The 14,826-nt window shown below is 32.5% G+C and overlaps 2 protein-coding genes across 5 annotated transcripts; both read left to right on the top strand.

The window, feature by feature from the left end:
- Window positions 1-356: 356 nt before the first annotated feature.
- On the top strand, window positions 357-1,252 carry LOC133783261 (CLAVATA3/ESR (CLE)-related protein 44). Its single transcript, XM_062222821.1, has one exon. It carries the CDS (start codon window positions 514-516, stop codon window positions 952-954), a length of 441 nt encoding a protein of 146 aa, XP_062078805.1. The 5' UTR covers window positions 357-513; the 3' UTR covers window positions 955-1,252.
- A 7,051-nt stretch (window positions 1,253-8,303) lies between these two features.
- On the top strand, window positions 8,304-14,515 carry LOC133783236 (uncharacterized). 4 transcript variants are annotated; one of them, XM_062222793.1, is made up of 17 exons: window positions 8,304-8,499; window positions 8,610-8,730; window positions 8,907-8,995; window positions 9,297-9,456; window positions 9,625-9,763; window positions 9,919-10,012; window positions 10,212-10,349; window positions 10,996-11,081; window positions 11,452-11,565; window positions 11,678-11,901; window positions 12,278-12,336; window positions 12,414-12,599; window positions 12,724-12,847; window positions 13,056-13,114; window positions 13,429-13,574; window positions 13,692-13,853; window positions 13,956-14,515. In XM_062222793.1, the coding sequence occupies exons 1-17, from the start codon at window positions 8,439-8,441 to the stop codon at window positions 14,259-14,261; spliced, it is 2,268 nt and encodes a 755-aa protein (XP_062078777.1). In that variant the 5' UTR covers window positions 8,304-8,438; the 3' UTR covers window positions 14,262-14,515. The 4 variants fall into 4 exon arrangements, with proteins under 4 accessions (XP_062078777.1, XP_062078771.1, XP_062078792.1 ...); XM_062222787.1 differs by having other exon boundaries at window positions 10,981-11,081; XM_062222801.1 differs by having other exon boundaries at window positions 8,363-8,499; window positions 8,610-8,689; window positions 10,981-11,081.
- The last annotated feature ends 311 nt before the right edge of the window (window positions 14,516-14,826 follow it).

Raw genomic sequence — 14,826 nt, 5'->3', positions numbered from 1 at the left:
GCATAAAATTTTGTGTTATTATATGTATTTATATATATATGATCATTATTCGCTTATACACGCATGTATATATGTATGCACTAAATATAGTATGTTTATGTACGTGAAAAACAACAAGGGCATTCTAGTCATGTTAGCTGTCAAACAAAACAATTCAAAAAGTCATCACACAAAGCTAGGGTTTTTTTTTTCTTTTCTTTTATCATGTAACACATTGTGTACATATTACATGGTTTTTTCTTCATTATCTTCCAAAAATAACCAACATTTTCAATTCCAAATGGAGGGTATTTTAGTAATTTCAATAGCAATTCCCATCACCTTTCATATAAACTTCCATTGTAAGCTTAGTTTTTATTTGGTTCTCCTGAGTAGACAAATGTGTATCGAATTTCAAAACCTCCTTTCCAACCCTAACTTTTTCTGAAGCTTCTCTCTTTATCTCTTTCTCCTTTTATCAACTTTTTCTTTGTTTTTCTTCTCTTCTTATCTTAAGCAGTCTTGTTCCGGTTCATGGATATTGAACCCTTGTGGGCTCTTGGGGGGTGGTTTCTTCTTCAAATTTGCATGGCAGCACCTAAAACATCATCACCATCATCACCGCCAACACCAACTTCCTCGCCTTCGATCTTCGAAATCCAATCGAAATCTCATCATACTTTTCTTCTTTTACTAACCCTAGTCTTCATTTTCCTTCTTCTCCTCGCTACTACTACTACTACTACAACTACAAGTTCTTCCACTACATCGAATTTTCAGTACTCAACATCCATGGCTTCCATTTCCTCAAGGAGAAGGCTTCTCTTGGATTCGCCATCCACCACAAATTTTCATCCAAAGAAAGCTGAACCGGCTCGAAAATCGACCCCTTCTTCGAGTTCTTCGAAAAGAAGCAGAGAATTTGGAGAAGAAGCTCATGAAGTTCCTAGTGGTCCAAATCCCATATCCAACTAGCTAGGTATAGCCAATTATTATATATCAAGATGATGAACATGGAAGCTGCTTGTAACGGCAAAATTTAATATGTTTTGTCATCTTTTGTGGGGTACTATTGTTTTTGAGACACTTCGCCATTAATACTCCTTTGTCTTCTGCCAGAGGTTTGTTGCCTTAATTAATGGTTATCGTCATTACTATTTTTTTTTTTTTTTTGAATTTTATGTTTTGTTTTTTTTTTCGTTTTAAGCTAGAAATGTATAGCAAGAGACACTATTTTTCCATATTTATGTATCCATTATTATCTATTTGTTTATAGACGATATATATATATATATGATGATGATGATGTTTATGGTATTAAATATATACATCTATGTTTTGTTTCTACACATATATATATTTATATAAAATAAGCCATATAGCTAGTTGCTCTTCATAACTTTTATATATATAATTCTGGTCAAACAAAACCCTAAAAACCCTTTCTATAGAAAACTCAAAAATCAATCATTATTCCACATTATTAATTAGGTTTTGCTTGTATAGCTATAGGTCCAAACCATCTCTAGAAACTCCCAGCTATCTGTTTGGCTAAGATCAAATCTAACTATTCAAACCAAAATAGAGAAAGGAATATATATATATATATATATATATGTATTAGAATATAATAAGATCTATGTAGTGACAGCAAATTGATTGTTTTTTAAAATTTTTTTTTTTTTAAAAGTTGAATGAAAGTGAGGGAAAGTAAAAATGAGCTATAAACTAGGGCAAAAGGGGTGAGAGGGAGAAAAAAATGGAATCTGAGGGTGAGAGAGGAAGCAAGTTAAGAGGCAGTGGTGTCAGATCTGAGCTAGTCATTCACAGAGATGAGTTAACTTTTTTAGGGTTTTGGGTGTTTGTGTGGTGTGATCAGCAAGAATGAAAAATTGAAAGTGAAAGAGGAAAAATTATTTGGTCGAGACCTTTGGACTTTGCTTTTGTCGTCTCAAACACATCATCCGAGAAAGTTGAGAAATATACCAAACCAAACAACTACAAAAGTACTCATCAGACCCCATGATTTGATAATTATAACTGTATCATTTCCCTGTTTGCACCTACCCAATCATATGCTTAATCATACCTTTTCTTTATTTTATTTTTTACCCTCCCAATAAAAAGAAATTAAAAGTAGATTGTATATAGAGACATCGGTGAGAATGACCTTTTTTTTATTTTTTAAGTGAATTTGCACATAGAATGATATTTTTCTGCAAAATGGTTTCGGTTTAAAATTCGATCGGTTGTCTGAATATTTCGACTAGCTGTCTACATTATGAAAGGTTATTTTGTAAAGAATTAATAAAACTAGGCTATAGAGTGCAAAATGACTTTAAAAATAAGTTATTTTGCGAAGGGACCCTTGTATATATATTTAGGGTAATTCTATAGTGGAGTCGATCGATACTATACTTTTGTGCTTATCAATAGGGGTGTCGATCTGTTTTCGGCACGTGGAATGATTATAACCTATTTTTTTATATGACCATGTGTATATAATAGTTATAGCGACGTCCCGCTAATTTTCGAGAAATTCTGAATAATTAATGGTACTAAAAATATGGTTGAAAACAGTCAGTTTCATGCGTATCTATTTTTTTATTTACTGCAATTGACTATTTTGAACTATTTTTTTTACACCATAAATTATTTATAATTTCCCAAAGTCTAGTGGGATACCTACTATAACTACAAAATACATCGTCATATAAAAAAGTTTTTGTTATAATATCTCCATATATCGAAAACAGAGACGCTCCTATCAGTAAGAACAAAGATGGTGCCCCTACTATAGAGTTCTTCTATATAGTTATACACTATATATTATACATTCTTTCTAGTTATTACAGCTTATAAATCCACCACTAATTGAATACTTATAATATATATTTTTTCATATCTTAATGGTGTTTTTTCTATATATTAAATATACAATGATGCACGCATTATGTAGCATTTTTATATGTGTAAATAAAGTAAGCTAGGTTTCTAATTTGAATATATTAGGTGTAGGATTTGCCTTAAGATTTGGAACTAATCATTTTCAAAATTAAATATGTTGGACATGATTTTCATGATCTTTATCCCTAAATAATAAGCACCGTAAGAACATACTACCAAATAATACAAATTGTTTATTGGAATATTTGCGGTGAAAGTACCCAAATTATTACGTTTGTAGTAGTTAAAGTATCAGAGTAATTTTTTTTTGCGGCAAAAGTATATTTCATCCACGTTTTGGTACAACCGTTAATTCTCACCGTTAAATTCGATTATGACACATAAGCGAAAGTACCAAATTAAATGGATATGTAAATTTTAGGTCATGTAGGCGGACTTAACGACGAAATAAACAGTTGTACTAAATTACACCAAAACATAGATGGAAAGTACCTTTACCGCCGAAAAAATAACTTGGATACTTAAGTGCTACAAACACAATAATTTAAGTATTTTTGCCGTAAATATCTATTTATTTAATATTTTAAATTATTGTAAACAGGACTCCATTTCAAATCCAACTAATTATAATATGACAACTTTAGTAGTATTTTGCACCATATAATTCCTTTAATCGTTAAAAAAAATGTATATGTAGCTGTAACATATTATGCTCAATAAAAAAAAAAATTAATAAAGGCAGGTGAGAAAGAGTGAGATATATATTAGAAGATCTAACCTCATCTTCATTAAGATATGTTCTACTAATTCATTACAATTATACCCTCATGATTTACATAAAATACGTTTATATATATATACTTTTATAATGAGAAAAAATTAGCCAAAAAGTGATCAAATTTATACAAGCATGATGTCACCTAATTTAGAAATGAAATAAAATAAATAAAAAATTGTAAGAGCCATTATATTATATATACTTAAAAAAGATAACATTTTGAGACGTCAATGCTTTCTTTTTCTATATTTTAAAAGCTAATTAAATAGAGGAAGAGGAGGCTAAAAATGGGTGATAAGAAAGAATGGTTTGTTTTTCTCTGTAAGTAGTATAGGTATAGGACTAGTTGGACAATACATTCTTTTACGTTCAATCAGATAATATGATATCTCTACATGTCCAATCAATAAAGCAAATCCATTTATAAATTTTATATTAATTAGTATTAACGAAAAAGATAAGAGAAATCAATAAAGTAGGAATCGTACCAAATATGACATGTAAAATTATGTAAGAGCAATGATGGTTGTTTCATATGGACTTGGTAATTATTGCACTAAAAGCATTTGTTTATTAAACTTCACTTTGAACAACATCTATACAATCATAATAATTATAGTTATAAAAGATGAAACGAATATTTAATATAACTTTTCATAACTCAAAAATAGTGTTTCAAAACCAAGCTTCGTATAACAATAATGTTCTCTAATCACCCTTTGGGTCAATCTAGATTTGTCCTTGACCATATGAGATTGTGTTGTTTTCTTGGAACACCAAAAGAATATGGAGTCAACAATGATGAAAAAGCAATAATATGATGCTAAGTACTAAGCACCACTTGTGACGAACTCGGAAATTTTGTTCATTAGAGGCGAAAATTTAATAATAAAAAATAAAAGAGGCGTAAATATAAAAATACACAAAAAAAAAAATTAAATTATTGCAAAATTTAGAAATGTGTAAATGTCAAAAAAATATAGAAAAATGATTAAATTACAAAATTTAAAGAACATAAATGTTAAGATATATATAAAAGGACTAAATTGCAAATAATATATTAAATTAAAAAAAAAATTGGGGTGGGCAATTGCCTACTCTACCCACCCTAGTCATAATTGGGTCCGCCTATGCTAAGCACCTATATTTGGGCAAGATGTCCAATTCGAGTATGAGAAGGTTCAGATGGCAAGTAGGTTTTGGTTGAGAAAAATAGATATGGGCCAAGTTACTTTTTCAAGTATCTAAGTAAATTGTTGGTTGCATAGAGATGAGGGGTGTGTGGAGTAGCTAAAAATTGGATATGATGAAGGATAATAGGTATATTAGCATAAGATATAAATATATCGGGGAATTCTCCTATAAGGGTTTCACTTTAAGCTTTACCGGTAGGGTTCTCAGTATTCTCGACCCGTAAACAGTTTTCGGCGTAATTTTTTTTTATAACCGTGTATATTGTAGCTATTTAGAACATCCTGTAAATTTTCAAAAAATTCCGAATAGTTTACAGTACTGAAAACTAAATTCAAACATGTTGTTCCACGCGTGACTAAATTTTTTTATGCGAGTGGAAATCAACATTTTTTTATGCAGTGTTTTCAGTCATCCAATGAAGCACCAAAAGCAAGAAACATATATTTAAACCTATAAATTTTTTAAAAAACAAACAATTTCTAGAAATGTAAGGTATGGATTGTGAACAGTAAAGCCCTAAATATAGGAATGCAAAGCATAAATATTATTCATACATGTTTTCTTCATCTTTATCTACTCTTGTGATAATTTCTCGATTGGCCAATTTTAGCATATGCAAGTATAAATGTAACAATGCATAACTTTCCTCATTTGACCCTCTAACATCATCAACTACAAGTTCTTTTGCTCTCCATGATTTATTGTACGTTACACCTACCCCATATTTATCTCTCATGTCTCGTGTTATTTTCCTTGGTCGGTAGGTTGAACTCAGGTCACGAAACTTCTCTTTGAAGTAATTACTAATGACTTTTGCACTTGCTTGTCTATTCTCGAATTTTAAGTGATTTAAGGAGCATGTGTGCTGTTTATGGTACTTGATAACTCGAAAGTAGTTTTGTGCTTACATATATACCAGCCACAATTGTCATCTATGCATTTTGCCCAAAATGCCTCTGAACATGATTTTTCAATCTTATAATGAAAGTATTTCTTGATGGAGATTTTCGCAAGTCTATATTTTAAATCAGTCTTATTCTTGAAAACATAATTGACTCTTATGTCTTCAATCTCCATATTTGGCAACACATGCAGAGGTGATTGAGCTTCTTGCCCGTGTTCTGTAATTTTGTGGGATTCTTGTGTTGAGGCGCTCTTTATCTTACTAGTGCTTGCAGTAATTGTATTGGGGTCTGTGATAGTCAAAGTGTGATTTGTTGCATTGCTTGCTAAAGCAATTGGAATGCTAGCTTCTTTTGGCAAAGAAATGGTTTGGTTTCTCTGTTCTACTTCAGCAATGAGAGGACATTTTTTCAACTCTTCCATAGTCTTGTTCAAGTTTAGATAGACTTGTAAATTGTCATCACTTTCTATCTTCATTCCTTTGCTTGTATCCATTTTTGCATCAAAAAACATATTTGTTGAAATCAAATTTTCATTCAAACTGAGCTCTTTGTATATCTTTTCTACCAATTTCAAGTACTTAATATCCTTTTCCGCCATCAAAATTTTGACTTCATGATCAACATATTTGTTGTTTGCATTCCATCTTCCGTTAAAAACTACAAAAAAATATTATTTTGTCCATTTCCTGCAATAAAAAATAACACACCCAAGCGAGCTTATTCCTTGAACTTAGATGTTTAGCATTTTTGCAAAACTAGGTCTCAATAATATTTGTGACCCAATAAGTAGAATCAAAGTAATGCAAAATATGTTTAGCATGAAGATATTAATGTTATTTTACAACATAATTTAAACCACAAACATTCAATGGCTAAAAATTTAAACAATTAGTTTTATAATTTAAACCATTGGACTTAAAATTTAAACTTCTAGACTTAAATTTTAAACCACAAATATTTAATGTCTTAAAATTTAAACCTTTAAGTTAAAAAGTTAATCCACTGCCCTTTATTTTTAAAATTCTATGTTTAAAATTTGAGTCTATGACTCTTAAACTATTAGGCTTCAAATTTGAATCATGTCTCTTTAAAACTTAAAATAAATTCTTACAAATTAAAACTAATGTTACAATGTTCAAAAGTTGAATATAACAACCAACATAAAACATTTAAGAAACAGTTATAGGCAAAGCCATTGAGCTGTAGTCCTATTAACTCACATATTTTATATATTTGTTAATCGCAAGAACAATGCTTTTGTTCTGTATAAAGTGATCTACTCTGTATTTGTGTTCCAAGTCAGTATTTTCTTCAAGTTCTATTCAGTTTCTTATGCATTTAAATTTTATACCAAGAGGACATTTGTTAGTAATAAAAACATGTTGATTTATATTGAGTGTCTTATGCATAAAAAAATGGAAAGAATGAAGTAAATGGTAGAGGCTGTTACCATAAGAGTATCTCCTCCTGTGAATGTAAAAGCCAACTAGATACCTGCCACCAACTAATCTGACGATGATAGATTGTGAAGGAGTAGCTATCTAACATGAAGAACTTGCTCAAGGCCAAAGACAAATAATTGAGTTGCATTTGTATTGAATTTTATAAATATATGGTGATGATGGTATGATGACAACTGTATTCATTATGTACAAGAGAGATATATATCAGAGACATTTTCACAAAAACATGGCATACATCACAGTATATACGGTAATAATTTATTTTAAATCAAGATGCAACCAAACATACATTAACAAAGGCTATGAATCTACAATAATCATTTATATATTATTGAAATCTAAACATATATTAAGCATAGTTCATGTGAAAAAACAAACTAATGAAATATTTATAACATTCTACACAAAGATACACAAGACATTAATGAACCAAACTTCAAACAGCTCTTATGTCAATGTCTCAGTAGAAAAAAAATCATATACCTATAACTATACTAGTAGTGGAGGTGCGGTGGAGGCGTGGTGGAGCTGTGGTGGCGGAACCGTGGTTGTAGAACGTCATAGAAGGTTATGGTGTCAATTACTCTATTGATGACAATGCCAAAGCTGCGGTGGACGTGTGGTGGCATTGTGGTGGAGTTGTGGTGGTTTCGTGGTGGAGTTGTGGTGGCAGAGTGCTGGTCGTGGAGGCTGGGATTGATTGGCAAGGTTGAGATAATAGTTATTGTCGTGGGGTACAAGGTTAGAGAAAATGGTAATGGTCAAGGGCATTTTTGGAAGTGTGGGGAAAAAATGGGTAGAATTAAACAAAATATAATTAGAGGATAATTTTAGTCAACTAATCATATAACTGACTAATTTTCAACAAATCCCATATTATAAGTGCAACACAATCATCAAATTATGTATTTTTGACACAATTTTTTTTTTTTTTACAAAGTAACAAAGCCCATTTTCAAAATACTAACTCGGCCCAAATCTAAGGAAAGGCCCAAATGCGGCTAAAATCGTTACCGTACTTGGTCTCGGCCGGTTAGCCTACCAACCATCATTAAACCCTTAAACCCTAACGTGAAATAAGAAGATTCTTCTTACCCAGTCCAACAATTAAACCCCCGACGTCCGACTCAACGCCGGGGGAGGAAAATCTCAGGCGCCAGGCTCCGCCGCTCCAAGAAATCTTTCAATTTTCGAAGATCATTTCTAACGAGAATGGCCTTAAGATTTCGGCGCTTGAGAGAAACCTCAAGGTTTTTTACCCGAAGTTTCTCAGGTTCCTTTCTTCACACTTCACCGTTAATCTTTGTGTATGTATTAGCTTAAGAATTGTTTCGTCAGTATGAAACTTACTGTTATATTGAAATGATTTGTGGATTTGGTCAGGTGAAAATTACATAAAATGTAGAACAGCTAAAAATCTGCGGGCTTTGTCTAGAGTTCCTCAATTGCATGTTTCGGACAGAGTAAGCAGAAGCTTTTTACCAAGCCAATTTCAATTTCAACGGTAATTATAATCCAATTTTGTGGTATATTTTTCTGAGCTTCTTCCATTTGATTCTAAATGAAATGGATTAATGTAGAATTTTAGCTTAAAGGAGTTTAATATTTGTGGGATGGTTGGGCCTTGTTCGTCAAAATCTTTGGTATCTTTCCTAACTTCTAAAAGACAGTCTTTTTCAGGTTCTCATCTGCTTCGAAATTGCCTAATAAGTTTTCCTCAGAATCTAGTATTGTGTCATTCATTAAATCCTCTTTGGATCAACTAGAAGGTATAAAGTAATTTCATACTTTCATTTTGCTATAATATTTTATGGTTACTACTTAGCATCGTCAGAGATCAAGTTCATTTTGTGCTAGTGATCTCATTTTACTTTATTTTTTATTACATTTTCAATAGTTATGATTAAACTGTACATCAAATTAGGAGAATGATCTCATTTTTATACATATCACTCGTATATTTTTGGATGTAATAATTTGAGCAAGTATTATAAAGAATGGGAATTCCATGGATGTTACTCCAAATTCTATCCCCTGTTTTAAATCCATTTCTGTTTATATTACATGCAGGCCCAAATCATTGTTGGTTGAACAAATTGGAAGGGATCAACAATGTCTCTAAAAGAAATGGAGCCTTCTTGGTACTCACTGGACAATTTTCTGAAAGTTATTTCACAAATGACTTTGAAGCTTTTACGTTTTTTGAAAAAGTAAAGTTACTTCAGCATAGGTAAAGAAATGATATTTGAAATTTTTAAAATTCCCCTAAAGAGCCTATGGTTAAAATAGTCAATCCATTGCCTTCTCTTTCTCTCTCAATCTTTTTCTTTATCTATTAATATCTCCATCTTTCTCTTCTCTCTCTCTGATCCTTTGTAGTGTGGTCATATTGTTGCAGATTTCCTCAGCTCCACATTATTGGTTTTCAGTCTGGCGGTTTAAATTGTTCTGCGGCTGGCAGAAGTAATTTAGTCCAACTAATAGTGAAAGAAAACATTTCCTTTCCCATTTTATTATCTAATAAGAACTTTTCTGAGGTGAGTGCAATCTTCAAACCTCAAAAGTTTACTACTAAATATCTTTGATAGGGAGGGAGGGAGGGCCTTATTTTGTATTTGGAAAATGTTGACAGACGCTCTTACTAGCTGGTACCATCCGTTGGTTGCTTTTTAATTTCTGCTTATATCTGCAGGTGGGAAATGGGGCATGCTGCATTTTATTTAAACATTTTAGGAATCCAGTTTTTTATCATGAGAAGGACCTTAACCTTGAAGTTCTTAGTAAAGGTAAACATACTTTGCATGTGTGGCAATGTTAGTTTTAGCTTTGTTCAACTGCTTAGCTATATTGATTTGTGTCGATAACTTACTGTTGGGCTTGGGCCTGAATATATTTTGAATTTGGCATACTGCCTATTGCACAAGTACGACAAACATACTACATGTCTGATCATCTGGTGTTTTTCTCTTCATCGCTCTTATGCAGCTGTTGAAGAGTTACTTGAGCAGCACAATGGAAAATCTGAGGGACCTAAACTATTCAGAGACTTTAGTTCAAAGCAAGATGAGGTCATCAAGGAACCAAATTTACGTTCCATGCAAAACTTACTTTTTCACTTCCCAGGTAATGTGCTGTGCAAAATTCCAAAATTTTCAAGCAAACTACTTGTATGGTTTAGGCATGATTTACCTCAGCTTATGATATATTCTGGTTTGTTTCGAGGCTTTGGCAAAAATTTTAAAACCTATTGTTGTATGTTTCCTTTATCTTCTTCTTTTCCCTCGTGGTAAAGATGATAGACTTTACAGTTACGTAATTTCCTTTAAATGCCAATAAAAAAAAGAACAAGGTCATATGGCACCAAGCATTGTACATGCTGCTATTGGAAATACAATTTCTAATGAAATGCTGAATTAATATGACCTTTGACAATGAATTGAGACGGTCTGAAAATGTAAAAATTCCAAATCAAAGGCAGCCAAAGTATAGTAGGCTCATGTGAAACATTGGTTGTGGTTCAACTTTATTTTATTAAACAAAACTGAGAAAAATATGACTACATTCCATCAGTTAAATACAATGCTCCCTCCCTCCCTCCCCTTAAAAAAGAAAGCCATTAAATACTGGTTACGTTTTTTAATGTGTTGTTGTGTACTTGGATAGGATTTTTTCCCTTTTTCTTTTTTATGTGAATTCCCTATATGATTGAATTTAGAATTAACTTGTGTAACAATTTTACAGTATTATGTTTCAGGATGCATATCTGCAGATGAAAGTGGGAATCGTTTGTTCATTTCTGACAGCAATCATCATCGGATTATCATATTTAATGGCAATGGAAAGATTCTGGACTGTGTATGTATAGAAAGCTTATGCATTCAAGCTAAAGTGCAATGTGGTTTGCCTGCTTGTTTTGGTTTTTAATAATGTTTAATGTGGACAGTTAAAAATAATGTTTAATGTGGAGAAAAGGCAAATACAGTTACTTTACAACTCCCCATAGAGTTCTCCCATTTGCCTAAAACAGCCAAACCAGTTCAAATTTAGACTTTTCTAGATTAGTTATGTATAATAATCTACAGGATCTTTGTTTGTCTTGTGAATTTGTGATTGGTTAAAAACAAGTGGCGTTACCTAGTGTTTCTGTGTTTTTCTTGCTGTTTAATTACTATAAAATCGTTGGAGTCTTAGTCTTAGATGTGCACTTACATTGTTTATTTGTCAGATTGGTTCTTCTCCAGGCTTTGAGGATGGTGAATTTGAATCTGCCAAATTGATGCGCCCAGCAGCTTCATTTTATCATGATGATGAGGATTGCTTGTATATTGTTGATTCAGAGGTATTTTGCTAATTTGTATCACTGTTCTAGCTTGCAATGAATATTTCCGAGTATCATACTATACACATTTCTCTCACTTACAATTTTATTTGTGGGATCTCTATCAACTAAGAATCATGCCATCAGGAGAGCAGATTTGAGCAGGCGGATTCTAGAGACATTTTCTCCGGCAAGCAACGTTAATAAGAGTTATCAATTTTGGAACTGGATCAGGGAAGAGTTGGGTTTGGGAAGTGTTGCTAATCCAGAGCCCGAAGCACATGCTACCGAATCACTTTTGTTCCCTTGGCATATGCTGTATTCAGATGACGATAATTTGTTAGTTATAAACCGAAGGTAAAAAAAAAAACAAAATCATTTCAAAAAAAAAAAAGAGCACTGAAAACTTCATCTCACTAAAACTACGAAAGGAAAAAAAGTATTTTTATTAAACCAGTAAAGTCCTTTTACAATTTCAAAGAAAACAAATACAGATTACTTATTTCAAAGTTCTTAGAAAAGAAAATGAAGCACTGTGTTAGTTTTAGAAATCTCAACAAAAAATTGAAATATATTGCTTTTGTACGCAATTTCCTGGTGACAAAGCTGGTTGAAAAAATTCCTTATGCAAATGTTTTAGTTTCTTGTGAAGTGACATGGACGACCTAAATAGTTATTGCCGTATGAGTTTTCCATGTAACTGCTAATTTGATTTATTTGGTAACTTTTTCAGCTTTGAAACTTTATGGATGATAAATTCGGCCACGGGCGAGACAGAGGAAGTTATCAAAGGTTTGAAAATGGTTTGCTACTTTCTTTTCCTTACATTATGCGTAAGGATACTAATGCTAGACTATTATCATATAAAGGATTTTCAAATATTTTGGAGATATGTAGAGAGCAAATCTTGGAGAAAGTATCCCTCTTGAAACAAATTCCACCTAGCTGGTTGCAACAGCTAGCTTATGCTCCCTGTGCATCAGATGAGCATCCACATATTGGTCTCGTATCTTCATTAACAACCTTTCAAGATCAGATAATCATATCTGACACAGGTACTAAATTTTAGTGGATTAATTTCTTTCTGCCCCTTTATTTCTTTCAAATTCGTATAATCATATAAATTTGGATATTTCATGTTTATATCATATTTTTTCTCATTTAAATGTGTTTTTGAAGTTGGGCAGAGAGTTGTGAAACTAAGTGAAGATTCTAAAGTTGTTTCAAACTTTCAATTTTCAAATTTCGGGATTCTTGGATTGCCATATTGGTTGTCACCCCATGTAGAGAGAGCAAATGCTATGTAAGTATGTTAGCTGGTCTTCCATTCCATTCTAGACTCTCGATTGAAATTTCATTTATAGCATTATTTCTATATCTTGTGTAGATGTAAACTGCTTCTAAGAATCATAGATATAATGTTAATTTTTTTTCCATGGCTAAAGTTTGGTCTTGAATTTGTTTCCCTCTCTGTATAACTGATTATCCCAAAAACTTTAATGCTTTTTCAGTTCTGGTGGATTTCAGGGAACAGAGATCGACCATGTCCAGTGTTTCAATTTGCTGCCAGGTATTTGCCTATTAAAGTTGGATGAATTTGATTTTTGCATTCCTTTGTTGTCAATAGATCAGATCTCACACTTTTACCCAAGAGGTAGCTCAAATGGTGAGGTTTGCTCCCACAAAGTCTGAGGTTTAAGTCCCTGTTGGGCACCTACATAGCAATTGCCATATTTTTCCACTCCCTAAATATTGTAGGGTTAAGCAGGGGATTCTAGTTTCAAAAAAAGATCTCACTTTTCTGTGCCGTACGAGCTGATTCTCCCTTTACTTCTATTGATAGTACATTTTCTAAAGCTATACCAACACATTTGTCTGTGGCAGGTAAAGTTGAGATACAGCTAAACGTAAACATCCCTGCGGATACCGAACTTGTAGAACCTTTACAAGAAGGTTGTATATGGCGTCAGGCAAGAGGAGTTGCTACTATAGTATCAGAAGTAGAAGATGTGGCGGGATCCTCAGAAAAGGTTCTTACCTTACAGAGGGATTATAACTGTGACTGCATTTGGATTTGGGGTAGTTGTCCACTCAAGTTTTTCTGCTATTTTTCTTTTGATAGCTTAAGCAGCCTTTGATTCATGCAGGTTGGCTCTGCCCAAAAATGGTATGATGAGCTGGACACTCTTGTCTTTACTAGTCCCGAGTCAGAATCGGTTGATGATGAGGATACAACTTCGGTCATAAAGTTTCAAGATGACAAAGTTCACATTATTACTGCTGTCAATACAAGTCCTGGAACAAGTGAGGTATGCAGTTTTACTTTACCTCCCCTAGGGGCGTTTATCTTGCTTATTGTTTCTAACATTTTCTTAGTGTTCTTTTTACTAATATTCGCCGTTATGATGCAGGTTATTATAACCGCAGTTTTATACTTGAGACTACGAAGAAACCCCGACCAACCGGATGATAATCAAGAGAAATACGCAGCGAGGATAGTGGATTTATCGAACTCAAGGAGAAATGGAAAGATGGAAAGAGATGGATGCATACAGTTCTTGTTAAAATCACAGAGGGACTTGAGAGATGTCATTTTCATGAAACCTCTACACGTGAGAGTAAAATTTGACAGCTTTGATCACCCAAAAGCTGATAATTCCAGAGATATCATCTTAACAGAATCATCCATTGAGGTCAATGTATCTCTTAATTCATGATAGTTGCAGTTGTGCAAAACTGCTTATTTTTGTGATATTTCATTGGTGGTGGTGGTGAGTCACTAGATTAGTTTTTTTTTTTTAAATATCTTTTCCAATTCCAATTCAAATACTATACATGACTAAAAATTGCAAAGAGGGCAATTTTAGTCCATAAATTGAGGCAGAAAAACATATTTATTTGTGAAGATGACCCTTGAAATAAAAATTTACAAAAATACCAAAATGATGGCTTTTGGTTATCTTTTCCTTTCTTAATATCTTATTCTATTCTGTATTGAATTTCTTTTCTGGGTCTGTATTTTGTTGGCATCTAAATACAGTAAAACAAAACAAAATAAAATATTCTCAGATTGTTTATGATATTATTTATAATTATACATTTTGTACTCCTGAAAGGGTATTTGTTACCTAATAAATTAGCTTTTCCATTGAAAGTGAAAGTTTTATTAGTGGGATTGCATCATGAAATAGGATGATATCAAGTGCTTGAGTCACGGGACTGATATTATTTACGGATGGAGTCAAATTATTAGACAATCCAGTCATTGTCTCTGTTACTTTT

The sequence above is a fragment of the Humulus lupulus genome, chromosome 1 (genome assembly GCF_963169125.1).
Source record: "Humulus lupulus chromosome 1, drHumLupu1.1, whole genome shotgun sequence".
Classification (NCBI taxonomy): Eukaryota; Viridiplantae; Streptophyta; class Magnoliopsida; order Rosales; family Cannabaceae; genus Humulus; species Humulus lupulus.
This window is presented reverse-complemented; position numbering and strand designations above follow the sequence as displayed.

Bases quoted from the DNA above. Each gene is read 5' to 3' on its own strand.
- LOC133783261 (XM_062222821.1), top strand. From the start codon at position 514: ATGGATATTGAACCCTTGTGGGCTCTTGGGGGGTGGTTTCTTCTTCAA.
- LOC133783236 (XM_062222787.1), top strand. From the start codon at position 8,439: ATGGCCTTAAGATTTCGGCGCTTGAGAGAAACCTCAAGGTTTTTTACC. The intron at 10,013-10,211 runs GTAAACATACTT...GCTCTTATGCAG, and splicing joins CCTTGAAGTTCTTAGTAAAG to CTGTTGAAGAGTTACTTGAG. The intron at 11,082-11,451 runs GTATGTATAGAA...TTTATTTGTCAG, and splicing joins ATGGAAAGATTCTGGACTGT to ATTGGTTCTTCTCCAGGCTT.